The 22,749-nt window shown below is 49.7% G+C and overlaps 1 protein-coding gene across 1 annotated transcript in view; it reads right to left on the bottom strand.

Annotated features, from left to right (window-relative positions):
• Positions 1–22,001, bottom strand: part of LOC143956606 (NACHT, LRR and PYD domains-containing protein 12-like) — a 198,475-nt gene extending 176,474 nt beyond the window's left edge. The window contains exons 1-3 of the mRNA XM_077466819.1: positions 21,971–22,001; positions 13,585–13,742; positions 1,605–1,782 (exon numbers count right to left, since the gene is read on the bottom strand). Of these exons, the coding sequence (XP_077322945.1) occupies positions 1,605–1,782; positions 13,585–13,742; positions 21,971–22,001 (367 nt within the window). The remainder of the gene's footprint in view (positions 1–1,604; positions 1,783–13,584; positions 13,743–21,970) is intronic.
• Positions 22,002–22,749: the final 748 nt, after the last annotated feature.

Below are 22,749 nucleotides of genomic sequence, written 5' to 3'. Positions count from 1 at the left end.
AAGCCACTCACTGTTTCCTATCTGTCTGTCTCTCCCTTAGGACAGTTGAGTTCAACTTCCGTCCTGCACCAGGATCGTGTTGACACACGCAACTGGCTTCTTCCTGTAACACGCTCAGGCTATACCTAGCCAGCGTTCAGCATTTCTTATCCTTACAGGGCCCGGAGAGCCATCTGTCTTTACGGCCCATACAGCAAGATCCCCACTACGAGGCATCCAGAGGCATCAGCCCATAGCCAACGGCAAACGCTCGCCCATCACATCTGCCATCTTTAGGGACACATAAAATCCTCGCACATTCCCCAGTCTAGTCATCCAAGCGGACCATCTACCTGGCCCTTTATGGTTTGCACGGCCTAGCCAATTTATCGTTAGTAGCACTGGCAGCCAGGTTCGACACAGACACCACCTGACGAATGATCAAATCTGCAATACGGGCCATTCCCCAGGGTCAATCTTTATGTCATGCCTCCTGGTCTTCCACTCACGGACGCAGGACCCCTCTCAGATCCTTGGTTTAGATACTGTGGCATTAGCAGACCTATCAATGTCGGAAGGTTCCTTTCTGCATGGATTGGTATAGCGATCTTTATACCATCTACGATGCCCCTGTCACCCCTGGTAGTGACAGATGCCGCAGCCTCCACAGGCTTCGCTGCAATTTTTGGCCACCACTGGCTTACAGGACCATGGCATCAGGGATACTCCTAAACCCCTGGTTTACCTGGACTTCCTCCCTCTTCAAGCTATACCCGGTCATGACAGCCTCTCGACTCTGGGGTCATGTCAGGACAGGACAGGTCGTGGCTTTCACCACCAACAACTGGGCCTAGGTTCATCTTGTTGATAAAGCCAGGTCTGGACCGCTCTCGGTTGTGTCCTTCCTGCGCAGACTGCTGCAGTTATCTTGGCGGCACCAGTTTAATGTCCATTGTATGTTCATTCCAGGCCTTCAGCAATCCCGCAGGCCAAGTTCTGCATAGTCGTCACTTGGCTCGCTACCAACACCTTTTCATCCTCCACCTTGCAGTGTCTAAAAACCCAGCAATCTGGCTCCAGGATAGACGTCCATTTCTATAGAACAAGCAGTGCTTGGTGTCGAGTAACCATACTCGACTAACTACTGTCACTCCTACTCCATACCGTGGTCACTCTTTAGTATTTGAGCAACCTTGGCAGCATGTTGGCATGGGTCCCAAGTCACGTCATTGAGAGACTAAGCAGTTGGAACCCTGCCTACCTTCGCCGTTACATCGCCAATCCTCGGGTGGAAATGGCACAAGCATTCGCCAAACTTGCTCAACTAATTAAGCTAAAACTAATAAAACTACACCCCTACCTGAATGTTTTTGCCCCCTTATTTTGGTATACCGACCATCAGACCTGGGCACACTTCAGGTCCATTTCATGTTGTTAATCTTATGGTAAGTCTATTTGTTCATATCCGTATCGGCCATAGGGCTTCGACCATAAATATATATATATATACGCACACACACACACACGTGTGTGTGTGTTTGAGCTTTGGGGCGCACACCCTCATGCAATAGTATGCGCACACAATGACTGACCCAAATATTATTACAAACACAAAGTCCTGTTACCTGTCTGTCTGATCTCATCCAGAACTGCCAATAAATTAGGGTGAGGATGATCTTCCTTCATTGCATAGAGACATTCCCAGAGTCCAAGCACCGCTCCTCTTCCCCGATCCTGAATATCTTGTAACAAGGTGTGAGAGAAGCAAGCGACCCCCGATCCTTCTTTTATTGTCCGGTATTTCTGAAACAGACATATTATTCTTACCAGGGAGGTCTGAAATGCACATACAGGTAGCTTTACAAGTTGAAAGTCACTATGTTACACTGGGAAGGTGAAATGTATATAAAATAATATTCTTGAAATTGAAATAAAAGTACAACTTTATTAGTAAACAAGTTTTTTTTTTTAAGGACTGGATATGTTGAGAACAGGTACCCCCCCCCCCCGCCCCCAACCCCCCTTATATTCCCTCATAATAATATAAAATCTTCCTGCCAATATGCATTTCCAGTTACTGATAATGCTGATCCAGAAGCATATATTGCTCTATGAAGAGCTCGATCCATGTTCTCCTGAATATCAGGTGTCATTGTCTTTATAAATGAAGGGATTGTGTACAGCCGTGGCCAAAAGTTTTGACACAAATATTAATTTTCACAAAGTCGGCTGCCTCAGTTTTAATGATGGCAATTTGCATATACTCCAGAATGTTATGAAGAGCGATCAGATGAATTGAAATTCATTGCAAAGTCCCTCTTTGTCATGAAAATGAACTTAATCCCCCAAAAAACATTTCCATTGCATTTGTGAAGAAGGCTTCAGGGTGCCCAAGAAAGTCCAGCAAGTGCCAGGATTGTCTCCTACAGTTGATTCAGCTGCAGGATCGGGGCACTACCAGTGCAGAGGGGGAGAGGAGGGGATGGGGCACTACCAGTGCAGAGGGGGAGAGGAGGGGATGGGGCACCACCAGTGAAAAGGGGGAGATGAGGGGGTGGAGGCACTACCAGTGCAGAGGGCGAGAGGAGGGGATGGGGGCACCACCAGTGCAGAGGGGGAGAGGAGGGGATGGGGCACCACCAGTGCAGAGGGGGAGAGGAGGGAATGGGGCACGACCAGTGCAAAGGGGGAGAGGAGGGGGTGGGGGCACTACCAGTGCAGAGGGCGAGAGGAAGGGATGGGGGGGACCACCAGTGCAGAGGGGGAGAGGAGGGGATGGGGCACCACCAGTGCAGAGGGGGAGAGGAGGGGTGGGGGTACGACCAGTGCAAAGGGGGAGAGGAGGGGGTGGGGGCACTACCAGTGCAGAGGGCGAGAGGAGGGGATGGGGGGGACCACCAGTGCAGAGGGGAAGAGGAGGGGATGGGGGAAGGCACCAGTGCAGAGGGGGAGAGGAGGGGATGGGGGCACTACCAGTGCAGAGGGGGAGAGGAGGGGATGGGGGCACTACCAGTGCAGAGGGGGAGAGGAGGGGATGGGGCACTACCAGTGCAGAGGGGGAGAGGAGGGGATGGGGCACCACCAGTGAAAAGGGGGAGATGAGGGGGTGGGGGCACTACCAGTGCAGAGGGCGAGAGGAGGGGATGGGGGCACCACCAGTGCAGAGGGGGAGAGGAGGGGATGGGGCACCACCAGTGCAGAGGGGGAGAGGAGGGAATGGGGCACGACCAGTGCAAAGGGGGAGAGGAGGGGGTGGGGGCACTACCAGTGCAGAGGGCGAGAGGAGGGGATGGGGGGGACCACCAGTGCAGAGGGGGAGAGGAGGGGATGGGGCACCACCAGTGCAGAGGGGGAGAGGAGGGAATGGGGCACGACCAGTGCAAAGGGGGAGAGGAGGGGGTGGGGGCACTACCAGTGCAGAGGGCGAGAGGAGGGGATGGGGGGGACCACCAGTGCAGAGGGGAAGAGGAGGGGATGGGGGAAGGCACCAGTGCAGAGGGGGAGAGGAGGGGATGGGGGCACTACCAGTGCAGAGGGGGAGAGGAGGGGGTGGGGGCACTACCAGTGCAGAGGGGGAGAGGAGGGGATAGGGGATACCACCAGTGCAGAGGGGGAGAGGAGGGGATGGGGGCACCACCAGTGCAGAGGGGGAGAGGAGGGGATGGGGCACCACCAGTGCAGAGGGGGAGAGGAGGGAATGGGGCACGACCAGTGCAAAGGGGGAGAGGAGGGGGTGGGGGCACTACCAGTGCAGAGGGCGAGAGGAGGGGATGGGGGGGACCACCAGTGCAGAGGGGGAGAGGAGGGGATGGGGGGAGGCACCAGTGCAGAGGGGGAGAGGAGGGGATGGGGGGAGGCACCAGTGCAGAGGGGGAGAGGAGGGGATGGGGGGACCACCAGTGCAGAGGGGGAGAGGAGGGGACGGGAGAATCACCTCTGCAGAGCTTGCTCAGGAATGGTGGCAGGCAGGAGTACATTGGCACACACGGTGAGGCAAAGACTTTTGGAGGATGGCCTGGTGTCAAGAAGGGCAGCAAAGAAGCCACTTCTTTTCAGGAAAAACATCAGGGACAGACTGATATTGTGCAAAAGGTACAGGGATCGGACCTGCTGAGGACTGGGGGAAGTTTTCTCTGATGAATTCCCTTTCCAATTGTTTGGGGCATCCAAAAAAAAAAAAATACTGTCCGGAGAAGAAAAGGTGAGCCCTAACACCAGCCTGTGTCATGCAAGAATGGGCTGCTATCAGAGGTCCAGTAGCCAATTGACAACATGTCAGACTGAATTGCAGAGGTCTTGATAAAGAAAGGTCGGCACTGCAAATATTCACTCTTTGAATAAACTTCATGTCATTGTCAATAAAAGCCGTTGACACTTATGAAATGCTTGTTATTATACTTCAGTATCCCATAGTCAGAGCCGGACTGGCCTACCGGGATACCGGGAGATTTCCCGGTAGGCCGCCTGCCCTGGGGCCGCTTTTGGTTGCGGCTACATTGCTCCGCTCTCTCCTCCTATATGGATCACACAGTGCGGGTTGGCAGTGGCTGTGTGTTCCGCCGCCGCGATGTAACACAGCCCTGCCCCCCCAGACCTGCTCATGTGATAGACAGAGCTTTGATTCTATCTACTATCATACGAGCAGGTCTGGGGGGGGCGGGACTGTGTTACATCACGGCGGCGGAACACACAGCCAGCCCGCACTGTGTGATCCATAGGAGGAGATGTCGCCTGTGCAGCCCGCTCTGTGTGCCTGGATAGGAGGATCTCTGTGGGGCTGCATATAGAGGAAATTATCTTTCTATATTCCTCCATGCAGCCGCTGAATGCTTGCAGATGTGAGAGGAAGAGAATCAAGCATTCAGCGGCAGCATGGAGGAATATAGAAAGATCATTTCCTCTATACGTAGCCCCCCCCCCTCGATCCTTCTATCCAACTTATTTTACTGCCCCCCTTCACCTTGTGCTCCCTGCCCCCCCAGTGCTCTGCTCCCCCACCACACTCTCCTGCCCCCCTGCTCTCCACTCCCCTCAGTGCTCTTACCCCCCCCAGTGCTCTCCCCTCAGTGCTCTTCCCCCCCAGTGCTCTCCCCTCAGTGCTCTTCCCCTCTCTCCCCAGTGCTCTCCCCCCAGTGCTCTCCCCTTAGTGCTCTTCCCCCCCAGTGCTTTTACCCCCCCCCCCAGTGCTCTCCCCTCAGTGCTCTTCCCCCTCTCTCCCCAGTGCTCTCCCCACTCAGTGCTTTTACCCCCCAGTGCTCTCTCCTCAGTGCTCTTCCCTCAGTGCTCTTCCCCCAGTGCTCTTCCCCCCTCTCTCCCCACAGTGCTCCCCCCCAGTGCGCTCTCCCCCCAGTGCTCCCCCCCCAGTGCTTCTCCCGCCAGTGCTCTTCCCCCTCAGTTCTCTCCCCTTCTCAGTGCTCTCCCCCTCTCAGTGCTCTCCCCCCCAGTGCTCTCCTCCCAGGGGCTCTCCTCCCAGGGGCTCTCCCCCCAGTGCTCTCCCCTCAGCGCTCTTCCCCCCGCTCCCCCTCAGTGCTCTCCCCCATTCTTTCTCACCCCCAGTACTCTCCAGCTCTCCCCATCACTCTCCAGCCCCCACTCCAGTGCTCTCCAGCCCCCCATTCTCCCCACCCCTGTTCTTTCTGGCCCCCTGGTGCTCTCAAGCCGCACCCATCGCTCTCCTGCCCCCCCCGTGCTCCCCACCCCTGTTCTTTTTGGCTACCCCCAGCACTCTCCACTCCCCACCCCTTTACTCTCAACTCCCCCCTGCATTTTGCCCCCACCCATGTGCTCTCCAACCCTGCCAGTGCTCTCCACCCCCATGGTGCACTCCAGTCCCCCATTCTTTCCACCCCTGTTCTGTTCTTTCTTGCTCGCACTGGGGCTCTCAAGCTCCCCCCCATTGCTCTCCACTCCCCCCGCTCTTTGTACCCCCCAGTACTCTCCAGCCCCCGTGCTCTCTAACCCTGTTTTTCTGCCCCCCAGTGCTCTTCGCCACCCCACACTCTTAGCCCCACCCAGTGCTCTCAGCCTACCATGCTCTCTGTGTTCTTTTTGGCTCCCCCCAGTGCTCTCAAGTTCCCCCCAGAGCTCCCCGCTCCCCCCTGCTCTTGCCCCCACCCATGTGTTCTCCAACCCCGCCAGTTCTCCCTGCTCCCCCTTCTCTCCAGCTCCCATCCAGTGCTCTCCACTTCCCCAGGACCAGAGGACAGGCTGACTGGGGCCAGAAAATGAGGACAGCTGAAGGTGCAGGTGGCCAGGGACCACTCCATCTCACAGCAAACAGATCCTCTGGAAGGAGCACCATCCCCATCCAAAACAAGAACAGACCCTGCATGCTGCTGACTGTCATGGATATCCTGCTGGCATGCAAGGTACCATACCGAACATCAACAACACACCTTCCCACAGACAGGGACTGCAGACTGGGACATGGGGCACAGGAGGGGCTGCATTCATGGGCATAGTGAGGCTGCATTCATGGGCACAGTGAGACTGAATTCATGGCAGAGTAAAGCTGCATTTGATGGGCACAGTGAGGCTGCATTAGTGGGCACAATGAGGCTACAATGGTGGGCATAGTGAAGCCGCATTTGTGGGCACAGTGAGACAACATTCACGGGCAGAGTAAAGGTGCATTTGGTGGGCAAAATGAGGCTGAATTGATGGGCACTGCTGAGGATGCATTGAGCTCTTGCATCAAGTCTGCAGTCTCTGACCATCTCCTGTATCATGTCTGCAGTCTCTGAGGGATTCTGGAGAGGAGTCAAGAGTGGGAATGCCGCCAGGATGGGGGTCATGGGAGAAGTCAAACTTGTGTGGACTGTGGACAGGAAACTATAGGATAAAACCAGAGCCACCAAGCTGGAGCCGACTGACTGAGCCCTGCACAGTGCACCTGAGAGGAGGTCAGTGACAGCACCGCCAGGCCAGTCTGAAGGGGGGGGGGGTGACTGATGTAAGGGGGGAGTTAATACTATAATGTGAGGGGGCACTGATATAAAGGGTTTCCCCCTTATATTAGTAACCCACCCCCCCTTACCTTAATGTATTTCTGCGGAAGGTGGTTCCCCCCCCACGTTCTGAGTTCCCCCCAGGATGATTGACCACTTACCACTTTTGAGTGGAATTTGCATATATATATATAAAAGCCCTGTGGGATGTCATATCTATATATAATACACTCTTTATCAAATGTGCTTTAAAATGTATGGTTTTTGCTTTCATGAACAAGGAAAAAATGACGTTATGCTGTGGGGCTGGTATGAAATTTTTTCCAGGGCTGGTTTTTATTCCCAGTCCGGCCCTGCCCATAGTAACATCTGACAGACAGATCTAACAACACTGAAGCGGCAGACTTTGTGAAAATGTATATTGGTGTCATTCTCAAAACTTTTGGCCACGGCTGTAGTACTGGAAGACGCTGCTGGTGAATAAACACTTTGCGATTATCCAGAAGCAGAGAGTAGAGAGTTTCTGGAATGAGAACTCTGAAGGGAAAAGCTCCTCCCACTTTTATTCTGGTCCTCATCATTTCATTCCAGAAAAGTATTTGTAATGTCTTTAGGGCCCCTCTGGCATCCCAGGATGTGTTTTGTCAGCTTTGTAGCATTTGGAAAAGAATATTTCTTTTCACAATATTTGCAATTTGCAGCTTTGCTCTCAGCAGAATTCGCACTGTGGAAATGTTTCCAAGCTCTAGATGTTGGTCTCACCATTTTACTTAGAGGGGGAAAATAAAAAAACGATTTGCTGAACATACATTATGTTGTGATGGTGGAGAACATTAATAGAAACTATTTAACCACGTCCGGACCACCCCCCATCGTTATACGTCGGCTGTTTGAACAGGAGTATCGTTGTTATGGCAGCAGCCACCCGTTATAACCCCGGTATCCTCTTCTTCGTCTGGCGGTCTGGTTTAAGATAAAATTAGTCCCGGCGGCGGATTCGCCACAAGATTCACTATTATCGGTGGCGGGAGAGGGCCCCCCCCCCATAACGCCATGCTCCAGTGCCCTCCGCCGCTTACCGGAGCCATCGGCAGTGGCGGAAGCAATTGATTCTTCACCATTGCTGGCCATGGAGACAAGTGAGCAGGGATGGACTGGGACAAAAATTTGGCCCTGGACTTTATCATGGCCAGCCCACTTTAATTTTGAGTGTCTCCATCAGCACTTCCCCTTACATCAGAGTGTCCTCCCTCTCCTCCCCCTCCCACGTGTACTCACAGTTTTAAAGGCAGCTTCTCGTTCCTCTCTCCAGTCATGTGATAAGTGACAAGTGATAAGGGGAGAGAGGATGGAACGTCTGCCAGCTATCTCCCTCTGCAGGCTGGAGGGAGCAGAAAGCCTAACGCTCTCTCCAGCAAGTGACGGCAGCTGCTCCTCCTAACAGGAGTGAAATCGCCATCACTCACTCTCAGAGAGGAGTGGCTCCAGGACTGCACCTGACCGGCCCACTGAACCATCGGCCCACCGGGAAACTCCCTGTAGTCCCAATGGCCAGTACATGCCTGCAAGTGAGGGAAAGACCCGTCTCCATAAAAATGCAGGGTGGAAGCGACGTCAAAATGTCACTTACGCCCACAGCTCTTAAGGGGCCATTTTTTTATTACAATTTTTTTATCTATTTATTTTTTATTGCATTTTTGTGTAAATATGAGATGTGAGGTCTTTTTGACCTGTCATGCTTTTTTTCTCTTACAAGGGATGTTTACATTCCTTGAAGTAGGAATTAAAGTGACAATGTTTTTTTTAACAGTGTAAAAATAAAAAATAAAAGGTAAAATAAATAATAATAAAAAAAGTTAAATGCACCCCGCCCCGGCAAGCTTGCATGAGGAAGTGAGTAGCGCCCTCATATGAAAACGGTGTTCAAACCACACCTGTGAGGTATTGGCGGGATCGCTAGAGTGAGAGCAATAATTGTAGCCCCAGACCTCTCCTCTGTAACTAAAAACATGCAACCTGTAGAATTTTTTAAATGTTGCCTATGGAGATTTTTAAGGGTAAAGTTTGGCGCTATTCCACGAGCAGGCGCAATTTTGAAGCGTGACATGTTGGGTATCAATTTACTCGGCGTACCATTATCTTTCACTACAGAAGAAAAAATTGGGCTAACTTTACTGTTGTCTTATTTTTTAATTAAAAAAAGTGTATTTTTTTCCAAAAAAAGCCTTTTGCAGCTATAACAGCTTCAACTCTTCTGGGAAGGCGGTCCACAAGGTTTAGGAGGGTGTCTATGGGAATGTTTGACCATTCTTCCAGAAGCCCATTTGTGAGGTCAGGCACTGATGTTGCACAAGAAGGCCTGGCTCGTAGTCTCTGCTCAAATTTATCCCAAAGGTGTTCTGTAGGGTTGAGGCCAGTCAAGTTCCTCCACCCCAAACTCGCTCATCCCTGCCTTTATGGACCTTGCTTTATGCACTGGTCCAAATCATTTGGTGGAGGGGGGATTATGATGTGGGGGCTGTTTTTTTAAGGGGTTGGGTTTGGCTCCCATGTTTCAGTGAAGGAAACTTAAGGCGTCAGCATACCAAGACATTTTGGACATTTTCATGCTCCCAACTTTTGTGGGAACAGTTTGGTGACGGCTCTTTCCTGTTCCAACATGACTGCCCACCAGTGCACAAAGCAAGGTCCATAAAGACATGGATGAGCGAGTTTTGGTTGGAGGAACTTGACTGGCCTGCACAATCCTGAATCCTGACCTCAAATTGATAGACCACCTTTGGGATGAGCAGAGACTGCGAGCCAGACCTTCTTATCCAACATCAGTGCCTGACCTCACAAACATTCTGGAAGAATGGTCAAACATTCCCATAGCAGAGGGCTCAAAATTTCAAGTTCTGAGCTACTAGCCAGGCCTCAAGGGTGACTCGCCACCAGTTGCCCTGCCCAACCCCAAACCCTACCCTGCCCCGCCCCTAATCCCGTCCTCATAAATTATCTCATTAAATGACACTTAATTGTTTTATGCAGAATTAAGTTATAAAAATAATAACACTTCATCCATGCCCACCAATGCAGCCTGTGCCCGCCATGCAGCCTGTGCCCAATGAAGCATGTGCACACCATGCTGCCTGTTTCCCATGCAGCCTGTGCCCACCATGCAGCCTGTGTCCAATGCAACCTGTGTGGAATGCAGCCTGTGTCCCATGCAGCCTGTGCCCACCATGCAGCCTGTGTCCCATGCAGCCTGTGCCCACCATGCAGCCTGTGCCCACCATGCAGCCTTTGCCCACTGCAGCCTGAGCCTACCTGTTGACGGGAAAAGAGGGGAGTCGCCGGCCTGATGGCCAGAGCACGGAACATCACAGCTTTCATTTCAATAGCCGTGTGCCATCACATAAGCCCCTCCCCTTGTCCAGGGAACTTTGATACACATCACCCATCCTAGGATTGGATGGGTGATCTGTCTGTCAAAGTCGCAGAAAAAAAAGAGCTGTATGGGACGGCATGAGGCGGTGGAACATACAGCTATTGAAATATAAGCTGTGATGTTACATGCTCTGATCCTCCAGCCGGCGGGTCCCCTCTCTTCCCCCCTGTGATCGCCCCCCTTGCTCCCAGTCAGCCCTTCTCGCGAACCCTCAAAATCCACTTGTAAAATGCGAGTGGGCGAGTGGAATTCTTGTGGGCTTGTCATAGCACACTCCTAAACCTTGTGGACAGCCCAAAAGAGGTGAAGCTGTTATAGCTGCAAAGGGCCAACTCAATATTGAACCCTCCGGACTAAGATTATGATGCCATTAAAGTTCCTGTGTGTGTAAAGGCAGGTGTCACAATAGTTTTGACAATATAGTGTAAATATACAGTATTTAAAGTATCTCCCCTCACACTTTTGTAAATCTTTTCTTCTATCTTTTCATGTGACAACACTGAAGAAATGACACTTGTCTACAATGTAAAGTAGTGAGTGTACAGCTTGTATAACAGTGTAAATTTCCTGTCCCCTCAAAATAACTCAACACACAGCCATTAATGTCTAAACCGCTGGCAACAAAAGTGAGTACACCCCTAAGTGAAAATGTCCAAATTGGGCCCAAAGTGTCAATTTTTTGTGTGGCCACCATTATTTTCCAGCACTGCCTTCACCCTCTTGGGCATGGAGCTGGGATGAATTGGGGTAGTGGATGGAGCCAGGATGAGATTGGGGGAATGGATGGAGCTGGGATTGAATTGGGGTGGTGGATGGAGCTGGCATGGGATTGGGGGAATGGATGGAGCTGGGGTGGGATCGGGGGGGAATGTATGGAGCTGGGATTGAATTGGGGTGGTGGATGGAGCTGGCATGGGATTGGGGGAATTGATGGAGCTGGGGTGGGATCGGGGGGGAAATGTATGGAGATGGGATGGGATCGGGGGGGAATGTATGGAGCTGGGATTGAATTGGGGTGGTGGATGGAGCTGGGATGGGATCGGGGGAACAGATGAAGCCAGGATGGGATCGGGGGAGGATTCAGATAGGATGGGGGAAGGATAGAGCTGCTATGGGATCTTTGATTTTGGGGAGAGGGATTAAAGAATATATGCTCTGAGGTGCTTTGGGAGGAAAGAGAAAATATGCTGCAAACTTCAAATCTTCCCTCCTCCTGGCACAAGTCCTCTCTAATCAAAAACAAAGCACCCCCTAGCACATATCCTTGGTTAGACCCCCTCCCTAAAATCACTCCTGGCAGCACAAATGTTACCTGCCCAAACCCTCCAGAAACCCCCCTCCCTATTGTAAGGCTCCTGTTGTTATTACAGGCCTTGTAGGGCAGGTGTCCCCCCTCCTCCTCCCCCCGTTCTTCCTCCTGGACTGAGTGCGAGAACATCAGAGCCGAGGAGGAGGCGGTGGAAGCTATAGTGCAGGCTGCAGCCATAGAGAAATGTGATTGTGGGAGGGACGATCGGACCCAGGCACCCTGTCTGTCAGTGTCTCTGCCTCACTCCCTCCTCCCCCACCCTCCCCGCACATCGCATGGAGATTAGGGGATAGCAGAGATTCCAGAAGGGAAAGAGGGAGCCGTGGCGTTCAGTGTCAGTCCAGGCCATGTGTCACCCGGGTGCAGCCCGCACCTCTGCTCCCCCATAGCGATACCACTGGGAGGAGGGATAGGGTTGCCACCTGTCCGGGATTCACCCGGACAGTTCAGGTTTGGAATCATGCATCCGGGTTTCAGACTGCCAAGGGGTAACTGAGCTCACCAGTCATCCCTGTTCGTGAATTAAGTCTCCCCCTTCTCTCTCCTGCCTCTGAGTGAGTACACCAAGGAAAATCAGGGTTCTCAGAACACCCTTTACATCAGAGTTCCCCTTTACACCAGAGGCCACAGTGTCCCCCCTTACATCAAAGTCCTCTCTGTACATCAGCGTTCTCAGTGTCCCCCCTTAAATCAAGGTTTTCAGAGCACCCTTTACATCAGAGCTCCCCTTTAAACTAGAGGCCATAGTGTTTCCCCTTACATGAGAGTCCTCTCTGTACATCAGTGTTCCCCCTTAAATTAGGGTGCCCAGAGCATCCCTTATATCAGTCCCCAGAGTTCTCCCTTATACCAGAGTCTGCAGAGTCCCCTTTTATGCTGCGTACACACAGTCAGCTTTTCCAACAACAAATGTTCGATGTGAGCTTGTTGTTGGAAATTCTGACCGTGTGTAGGCTCCATCGGAACATTTGCTGTCGGAGTTTCCGACAACAAAAATTTGAAAGCTGGATCTCAAATTTTCCAACAACAAAATCCGTGGTCGGAAATTCTGATCGTGTGTACACAATTCCAACGCACAAAATTCTGTGTATGCTTGGAATCAAGCAGAAGAGCCGCACTGGCTATTGAATTTCATTTTTCTCGGCTCGTCGTACATCTTGTACGTCACTGTGTTCTTGGCGATCGGAATTTCTGACAACATTTGTGTGACCGTGTGTATGCAAGACAAGTTTGAGCCAACATCCTTCAGAAATAAATCCACGGTTTTGTTGTTGTCCGATCGTCTGTACGGGGCATCACAGTGAAAGGGAACTCTGCGGGTTCAGATGTAAAAAGGGAACTCTGTGGACTCTGATGTAAAGGGGGACTTTTGTTATGATTAGAAATGCCATTTAATAGGAAAATATATGTATAGTTTATATTATAAAAAAAAAATGTTTCTGCCCCTAGTGATACCCGAGGGCTGAAGGGAGATGGGGTGTCTCTGATGAAGACCGTCCGGCTCTTCCTGTCCCATATCTGTCAGAGAGGAGTGGGGGGGGGGGGGGTAGGCGGGGCTGGAATTTGGGAGAGGAGTTGCAGCCATGGCAGTGAGTGGAGCCTGGGGGCAGCAGGTGAAGTTTGCAGCACTCGAGGCTGTGCCGCACCACCTTTCTGTGTCACATTTTGAAGAGCTGGGTAAAGATTAGAGTAGAGCCGGCACCAGGATTAGCACTTCTTGGGAACCTCGGAATTTGATTCCCCCTTCCTCTGGCTCCCTTAGGCAGCCGCCTTGGTTGCCTTATGCTGGCACCGGCCCTGTCTTGACTTTACGGAGAAAGTCAAGGTTTGCACATAACTTCAGCAACAATGATATTCACATGTGATTATCTCTGACATAGAATTATATCACAATTCATTTGGAATTATTTTTTCCTTACATCTGTGTTTAAGACATTCCGAGATTTTAGCTCTCTCAGGAGGGCCCCGGTGTCCATGTTCTCCAAGATGTAGACCAGATCATCTTTGTAATACTCGTATATCCTCCTCAGTGATGAATCGGGATATGAAGACAGCTGACGGCGGAACTTTTTGTGGTCTATAGAAACACAGAAAATAGATTTACAGGGTTGTGGATATAACTCCGATGCCACATTTCAGGGACTGGGGAAATCTATTTCTTTGTATCTTTTAATCTTTGTTTTGTACTACTTTGCAATACAGTAATACCTCGGATAATTCGTTCCTAGACATGTGCAAAAGGAAAAAATTTGTTTAGTTTCGTTTCGTTTTAATTCGTTAATTCATTAATTTCGTTTAGTTATATTCGTTAACTTCCTTAAATTCGTTTTCGGATTTCGTTTAGTTTTCTACCGAATTCGAAAAATCGGCCACATTCGAAAATATTTCAACGAAATTCGAAAATATTTCTACCAGATTCGAAATGATTTCAACATGATTCGACATTGTTTCAACCACATTCGAAAATATTTTGTGACCCGACTTTAGGGCCATGTATCTCGGGGTCACTTGGTGCTAGAAACTCCAAATTTGGATATGTTGTAGAGATAGTATTATTGTGTTTGCATACCAAATTTGGGGTTTCTAGCTATAAGTGACCCCGAGATATGTGGCCCCAAAATCGGGTCGCAAAATGTTATTAGTTAATAGAGCATAGAATGACATTTTGCGACCTGATTTTGGGGCCACATATCTCGGGGTCACTTATAGCTAGAAACTATATAAGTGACCCCGAGATATGTGGCCCCAAAATCGGGTCGCAAAATGTCATTCTCTGCTCTAATAACTAATAACATTTTGCGACCCGATTTTGGGGCCACATATCTCGGGGTCACTTACAGCTAGAAACCCCAAATTTGGTATGCAAACACAATAATACTAGCACTATAACATATCCAAATTTGAAGTGTCTAGCACTAAGTGACCCCGAGATACATGGCCCTAAAGTCGGGTCACAAAATATTTTCAAATGCAGTTGAAATAATGTCGAATGCAGTTGAAATAATTTCGAATGCAGTTGAAATAACTTTGAATCATGTCGAATTCATTCGAATTCATTCGTTATATTTCTTTCGTATTCGTTGTAATTTGTTATTTTTTTTTATTCGGCCGAATTTCGATTCGTTACGAAACGAATTGCACAAGCCTATTCGTTCCAGGAACATGCTGGTAGTGCAAAGCACTTGTATATCAAAGCAAATGTCCCCATAAGAAATAATGGAAACTTATTTCGTTCCACAACCATTTACAGTGGGGATCGAAAGTTTGGGCACCCCAGGTAAAAATGTTTATTAATGTGCATAACAAAGCCAAGGAAAGATGGAAAAATCTCCAAATGGCATCAAATTACAGATTAGACATTCTTATAATATGTCAAAAAAAGTTAATTTTTATTTCCATCATTTACACTTTCAAAATTACAGAAAACAAAAAAATGTCGTCTGCAAAAGTTTGGGCTCCCTGCAGAATTTATAACATGCACTGCCCCCTTTGCAAAGCTGAGACCTGCCAGTGTCATGGATTGTTCTCAATCATCGTCTGGGAAGACCAGGTGATGTCAATCTCAAAAGTTTTAAATGGCCGGACTCATCTGACCTTGCCCCAACAATCAGCACCATGGGTTCTTCTAAGCAGTTGTCTAGAAAACTGAAACTGAAAATAGTTGACACTCACAAAGCTGGAGAAGGCTATAAGAAGATAGCAAAGCGTTTTCAGATGTCGATATCCTCTGTTCGGAATGTAATTAAGAAATGGCAGTCATCAGGAATAGTGGAAGTTAAAGCAAGTTCTGGAAGACCAAGAAAAATATCAGACAGAACAGCTCGCAGGATTGTGAGAAAAGCAATTCAAAACCCACGTTTGACTGCACGATCCCTCCAGAAAGATCTGGCAGACACTGGAGTTGTGGTCCACTATTCCACTATAAAGAGATACTTGTACAAATATGGTCTTCATGGAAGAGTCATCAGTAGAAAACCTCTTCTACGTCCTCACCACAAAAATCTGCATTTGAACTTTGCAAATGAACATATAGACAAGCCTGAGGCATTTTGGGAACAAGTTCTGTGGACCGATGAGGTTAAAATAGAACTTTTTGGGCAAAGGTACGTTTGGAGAAGAAAGGGCACAGAATTTAATGAAAAGAACCTCTGTCCAACTGTTAAGCATGGGGGTGGATCAATCATGCTTTGGGGTTGTATTGCAGCCAGTGGCACAGGGAACATTTCACGAGTAGAAGGAAAAATGGATTCAATAAAATTTCAGCAAATTTTGGATGGTAACTTGATGCCATCTGTGAAAAAGCTGAAGTTAAAGAGAGGATGGCTTCTACAAATGGATAATGATCCTAAGCACACCTCAAAATCCACGGGGGATTACATCAAGAGACATAAACTGAAGGTTTTGCCATAGCCTTCACAATCTCCTGACCTCAACATTATTGAAAATCTATGGATAGACCTTAAAAGAGCAGTGCGTGACAGACAGCCCAGAAATCTCAAAGAACTGGAACACTTTTGTTAGGAAGAATGGGCAAAGATACCTCAAATAGGAATTGAAAGACTCTTGACTGGCTACAAAAAGCGTTTACAAGCTGTGATACTTGCCAAAGGGGGCAGTACAAGATATTAACTGCAGGGTGCCCAAACTTTTGCAGACACTATTTTTTTGTTTTCTGTAATTTTGAAAGTGTAAATGATGGAAATAAAATCTAACTTTTTTTGGCATATTATAAGAATGTCTAATCTGTAATTTGATGCCATTTGGAGATTTTTCCATCTTTCCTTGGCTTTGTTATGCAAATTAATACACATTTTTACCTGGGGTGCCCAAACTTTCGATACCCACTGTATTTATAAATCCTTCAGTTTATAGTCCATATAAAAAGATTATAGTTGTGTAACCATAAAATGTCCATCCACAAATGGAAGCCTCCACAAAGGGATTAGAAGCAAAATCCAGCAGGAGCTCCAGAGTATAAAAGAGAAGAGAGACGCCTCTAAGTGTAGCAATATGGTTACATTTAATGAAGGTTCATTTACAGGGTTGATAATTAAAAGAGGATCATCTAAGTATGCCGGCAATTCGGAGTAAAGCTGACCATCCCCCGCACCAGGTGCGTTGCTATGTCTGCAAAAGATCTGGGGCTAAAGCCCATAGCAGCAGTCACCAATGGGGGGGGGGGGGGGCACGCCGCTGGAAAGCAATTTTTCGTGGGCAATGGCCGGTGTTGGTGGTTCAATCATCATGGCACCATGGTTGATATGGTGTCAGGGTGATTGAAGTGCATTGTTTCTATTGTTACATTCTAATATATCCAAAATATATGAAAAAAAAGCTATGGGGGTACCTCATTCTAAATACCATAAGCAAAAAAAAGGGGGAAGAAGGAGAGAACGGACTATACCGGTACCTGAACAAGGTATAACAAACAATTTGTAATAAATTTTTAATTTTATTGATACAAAGTCCACACTATACATATATAAAATTCATAAAAAATAAATAAAAACCACACACACACACACCATATGTTCTAATATACTTTTGTAGTCAAAAACATAGATACTGGTTGACCCCCCTTGGTCTAGTGGTGAGGTCTCTACACTATACTGGTTATATTGGCCGCCTTGTCTTAATTGATTCAATAATATACACAACATATGTATAATAGACTTGGATTCTCATATGCCGCGTACACACGAGCGGACTGTATGGCGTACTTAGTCCGTCGAAACATATTTCAGCAGACAGTCCGCTCGTGTGTGGGCTTCAACTGACTTTTTCAGCGTGCAGTCCGGCGTACTAAGAATTTCTTTTTTTTCGAAATTCTGTCCGTCGTACTCGCATTTCGGCGGACAATCCGGCCGTGTGTATGCCAGTCCGCCGTACTTTTGAAATGAGCGGACTTTTCCCGCCCGGAGAAAAGTCCGCTCATTTCGAGCGGGTATCCAGGTAGGCGGGGCCCGCGAAGGAGACGTCGCTGGCCCCGCCGCCTGGTATGGACTTAAAGGGGAACCCCAACGCCGAAAAAAATCGGCGTGGGGGTCCCCCCCAAGTCCACAACAGACCCTTGTCTGAGCACGCTACCCGGCCGGCCAGGAAAGGGGGGCGAGTGAGCGCCCCCCCCTCCTGAGCCGTACCAGGCCGCGTGCCCTCAACATGGGGGGGTGCCTTGGGGAAGGGGGGCCGCGCGGCCCCCCCACCCCAAAGCACCTTGTCCCCATGTTGATGAGGACAAGGGCCTCTTCCCGACAACCCTGGCCGTTGGTTGTCGAGGTCTGCGGGCGGGGAGCTTATCGGAATCCGGGAGCCCCCTTTAATAAGGGGGCCCCCGGATACCGGCCCCCCACCCTATGTGAATGAGTATGGGGTACAATGTACCCCTACCCATTCACCTGTAAAATAAAAGTACAAAAAAAACACAACACACAAGATAAAATACTTTATTGCACAGCTCCGGGGGTCTTCCGTCTTCGGGGGTCTTCTCGCCGGACTCCTCCGCTATCTTCTTGTAGCTCTTTTGCTAGCGGAGGAGTCCAGCTTTCTTCCTCGCCGCCGGCCTCTTCTCCCGACTTCGGGGGTCTTGTCCCCCTCTTCGGTTCTTCTGCCGGGCCACCGCGCCTTCTTATAGCTCTTTTACAGGCGGTGGCCCGGTCTTCTGTTGCCGCCACCGCCTGTAAAACCGCCAGTGCCCCCCCCTCCTGAGCTGTACCAGGCCGCGTGCCCTCAACATGGGGGGTGCCTTGGGGAAGGGGGGGCCGTGCGGCCCCCCACCCCAAAGCACCTTGTCCCCGTGTTGATGAGGACAAGGGCCTCTTCCCGACAACCCTGGCCATTGGTGCCCCTACCCATTCACCTGTGAAAAAAATGTAAATAAAAAAAACACAACACACAAGGGTTAAAATAGTTTATTGCACAGCTCCGGGGGTCTTCTTGCCGGACTCCTCTGCTAGTTTCTGATAGCTCTTTTACTAGCAGAGGAGCCCGGCTTTTTTCTTCGCTGCCGCCCTCTTCTTCCGACTTCGGGGGTCTTGTCTTCCTCTTCGGTTCTTCTTGCCGGGCCACCGCGCCTTCTTCTAGCTCTTTTACAAGCGGTGGCCCGATCTTCTGTCGCCGCTGCCGCCGTCTTCTGTTCTACTCTTCTTCTCTTCTGGAGATGTTGCCTCGTCGCTGTCTCCGGACACTATGACAGGACACGCGGCATGTGGCGACTTATATAGGGACATCACCGGACATCACCGGATGATGTCCCTGCCCATTATGATGTCACAGACCCAGAAGATGCTGGGACATCATAATGGGCGGGGACATCATCCGGTGATGTCCCTATATAAGTCGCCGCACGCCGCGTGTCCTGTCATAGTGACCAGAGACAGCGACGAGGCAACATCTCCAGAAGAGAAGAACAGAAGACGGCGACAGCGGCAGCGGTGACAGAAGACAGGGCCACCGCTTGTAAAAGAGCTAGAAGAAGGCGCGGTGGCCCGGCGAGAAGAACCGAAGAGGGGGACAAGACCCCCGAAGAGGGGGACAAGACCCTCGAAGTCGGGAGAAGAGGGCGGCGGTGAAGAAGAAAGCCGGGCTCCTCTGCTAGTAAAAGAGCTAGCAGAAGATAGCGGAAGAGTCCGGTGAGAAGACCCCTGAAGACAGAAGAAGATCCCCGGAGCTGTGCAATAAACTATTTTAACCCTTGTGTATTGTGTTTTTTTTTTAACATTTTTTTTACAGGTGAATGGGTAAGGGTACATTGTACCCCATACTCATTCACATAGGGTGGGGGGCTGGGACTTGGGGACCCCCTTATTAAAGGGGGCTCACGGATTCCTATAAGCCCACAGACCCCGACAACCAACGGCCAGGGTTGTCGGGAAGAGGCCCTTTCCTGGCCGGCTGGGTAGCGTGCTCGGATAAGGGTCTGATATTGACCTAGTGGGGGACCCCCACACCGTTTTTTTCGGTGTAGGGATTCCCCTTTAAGTCCATACCAGGTGACGGGGCCAGCGACGCCTCCTACCTGGAGACACGCTCAAAATGAGCAGACTTTTCTTTTCAACCACAAGTTCTGGCTCCATATCTGCTGTTTATAAAGGCAATTAACTTTATAGTGACCGCTATGTGCACATCTGTGTGTATGGCGCCTAAATAATGCGTCCTTGTGCATAGATAGCAGCCATGTGCATTGGCGCATAAAGAGTGCGTCCTCACGCACAGATAATGGGTCAGTACATCCGCCATTACCGAAACAACGGCGCATACTTAGCGCATCATGGCGCACAAGAGACACCTCAATATTTGCGCCAATTCAGTGGCGAAAATCAGCGTCCCCACCAAATAGTACTACATAATGCCGCATGCGCCAAACGCAACAGAGATGCGCAGCCGCACATAAACGGCAAATCCAATAACAGCAGTCGGCAACGCACAACCACTGCATCCTCACGCATAAGAGACACATCAACATGCGCACCACGCGACGGCGTGAACCGTGCAAGCGCCAAACAACAACCCACATCTGCGCATGCGCCCAATGCAGCAACAACGGCATCCACACGCCAACAGCAATACCAGTGATGACAATCACCTTTCCAAAAACACCAATCGAGCCCAAAACAGACCCCAACATATTAATGCCGACAGCATTGGCGCACAAAAACTGCCGGTGCCATGATAGTCACCAAATATCCAAATATTTAAGGGCCAGCCAGCAACACCACCGTTCGCTCATAAAAACGTCAATCGCATGTGAACGACTACAGATAAAACAATAGATAAACATTGACTGATAAATCCCATTGTACAAACGCTACCTAAAATAGGGACGTATGGAGGTCCCCTCTACGCCACCACCGCAACACCACCCCCAAGGGTGAAAGGGAGACAACAACCGCTGTCCTCCAATCCCCAATTACATTCTAATATATAATGCCACCATATGTGGATTGCCACTTACGCCTGTCACCAGATGTGGATTGCCAGTTGCCACCATTTGCAGATTGTCACTTGCCATGTTGCCTGGCACCAGATGTGGATTGTCACTTGCCAACTGATGTGGATTGTCACTTGCCATGCCAGCCAGTGCCACCAAATGTGCATTGTTGCTGCATTGGTGGCAGGCTGGCATCACTGGTCCATTTAGTGAAGGCAGGAGAGCGGTGATGTGGGTGGGCAGTGAGAGATGATGTCATCTCTGCTCGTCCACCCGTTCACTTCTTGCACTTTACACTAAATATTGCACCTGCAAACGCATGTAAGGCGCCTCTCCTGTCATTCCAGTGTGAAAGCCTGAGTGCTCTCACACTGGAGCGGTGCGCTTGCGGGATGTTAAAAAAGTACTGCTAGCAGCATCTATCACTGCTCCTAAAGTTCTCCTGACATTGAAATCAATGGACAGTGCCACCGATGCACCTGCAAAGCGATTCGGCAGCAGAGCAGATATTAACCCCTTCATCGGCCGATAGTGGGGCACTTAAAAGGAGAATCTCCAGTTTTCTCTGCGGCCTTTTTTAATACAAAGTCCCGCCTCCTATGATAGATGGAACAGTCATCCAATGACAGCCCAGGAGACGGGACTTCCTATTAGAGGACGCGGAGTAAACAGGAAATTCTCTGTATGCAATCTGATGAATGCCGCCCCCCATTGCCATGAATGCAGACTCATCATTGCCATGAATGCAGCCTCACTATTGTCATGAATGCAGCCTCACTATTGTCATCAATGCAGCCTCACCATTGCCATAAATGCAGCCCAACCCCCCCCCCCCCCCCTCGTTGCCATGAATGCAGACTCAGCATTGCCATGAATGCAGCCTCCCCATTGTGATGAATGTAGCCTCACCATTGCCATGAATGCAGACTCACCATTGCCATGAATGCAGCCTCACCAATGTGATGAATGCAGCCCCCCCCCCCATTACCATGAATGCAGACTCACCATTGCCATGAATGCAGCCACACCCTTGCTACAAATGCAGCCTCACCATTGCCATGAATACAGCCTCACCATTGCCATCAGTACAGCCTGATTGATGCCCATCTGCAACCTCAGAGGGGACAAGGAGGGGGAAATACAAGCACCAACAGATTAGATACAGGAGAATCTCCAGTTTTCTCTGCGGCCTTTATAATACAAAGCCCCACCTCCTATGATAGACAGAACAGTCATCTAATGACAGCCCAGGAGACGGGACTTCCTATTAGAGGCTGCTGAGTAAACAGGAAATTCTCTGTATACAATCTGATGAATGCAGCCCCCCCCCCCCCCCTGCCATGAATGCAGACTCAGCATTGCCATAAATGCGGCCTCACCATTGTGATGAATGTAGCCCTTCATTGCCATGAATGCAGCCCTTCATTGCCATGAATGCAGCCCTTCATTGCCATGAATGCAGCCCCCCATTGCAATGAATGCAGCCCACTCATTGCCATGAATGCAGCCTCACTATTGCCACAAATGCAGCCTCACTATTACCACAAATGCAGACTCACCATTGCCACAATTTCAACCTCACCATTGCCATGAATGCAGCCTCACCATTGCCATGAATGCAGCCTCACCATTGCCATGAATGCAGCCTGCTATTGGCATGAATGCAGCCTCATCATTGGCATGAATGCAGCCTCACCATTGCCATGAATGCAGCCTCACCATTGCCATGAATGCCGTCTCACCATTGGCATGAACGCAGCCCCCCCCCCCCCCCATTGCCATGAATGCAGACTCACTATTGCCATGAATGCAGACTTACAGTGGTGTGAAAAAGTGTTTGCCCCCCTTCCTCATTTCCTGTTCCTTTGCATGTTTGTCACACTTAAGTGTTTCGGAACATCAAACCAATTTAAACAATAGTCAAGGACAACACAAGTAAACACAAAATGAAATTTGTAAATAAAGGTGTTTATTATTAAAGGTGAAAAAAAAATCCAAACTATCATGGCCCTGTGTGAAAAAGTGATTGCCCCCCTTGTTAAAACATACTATAACTGTGGTTGTCCACACCTGAGTTCAATTTCTCTAGCCACACCCAGGCCTGATTATTGCCACACCTGTTCACAATCAAGGCATCACTTAAATAGGAGCTGCTTGA

The sequence above is a fragment of the Lithobates pipiens genome, unplaced genomic scaffold (assembly GCF_037356315.1).
Source record: "Lithobates pipiens isolate NorthernLeopardFrog02 unplaced genomic scaffold, aLitPip1_a1.2 Scaffold_37, whole genome shotgun sequence".
Taxonomy (NCBI): Eukaryota; Metazoa; Chordata; class Amphibia; order Anura; family Ranidae; genus Lithobates; species Lithobates pipiens.
The sequence above is the reverse complement of the archived record's forward strand: the minus strand, read 5'-3'. Positions and strand labels throughout refer to the sequence as shown.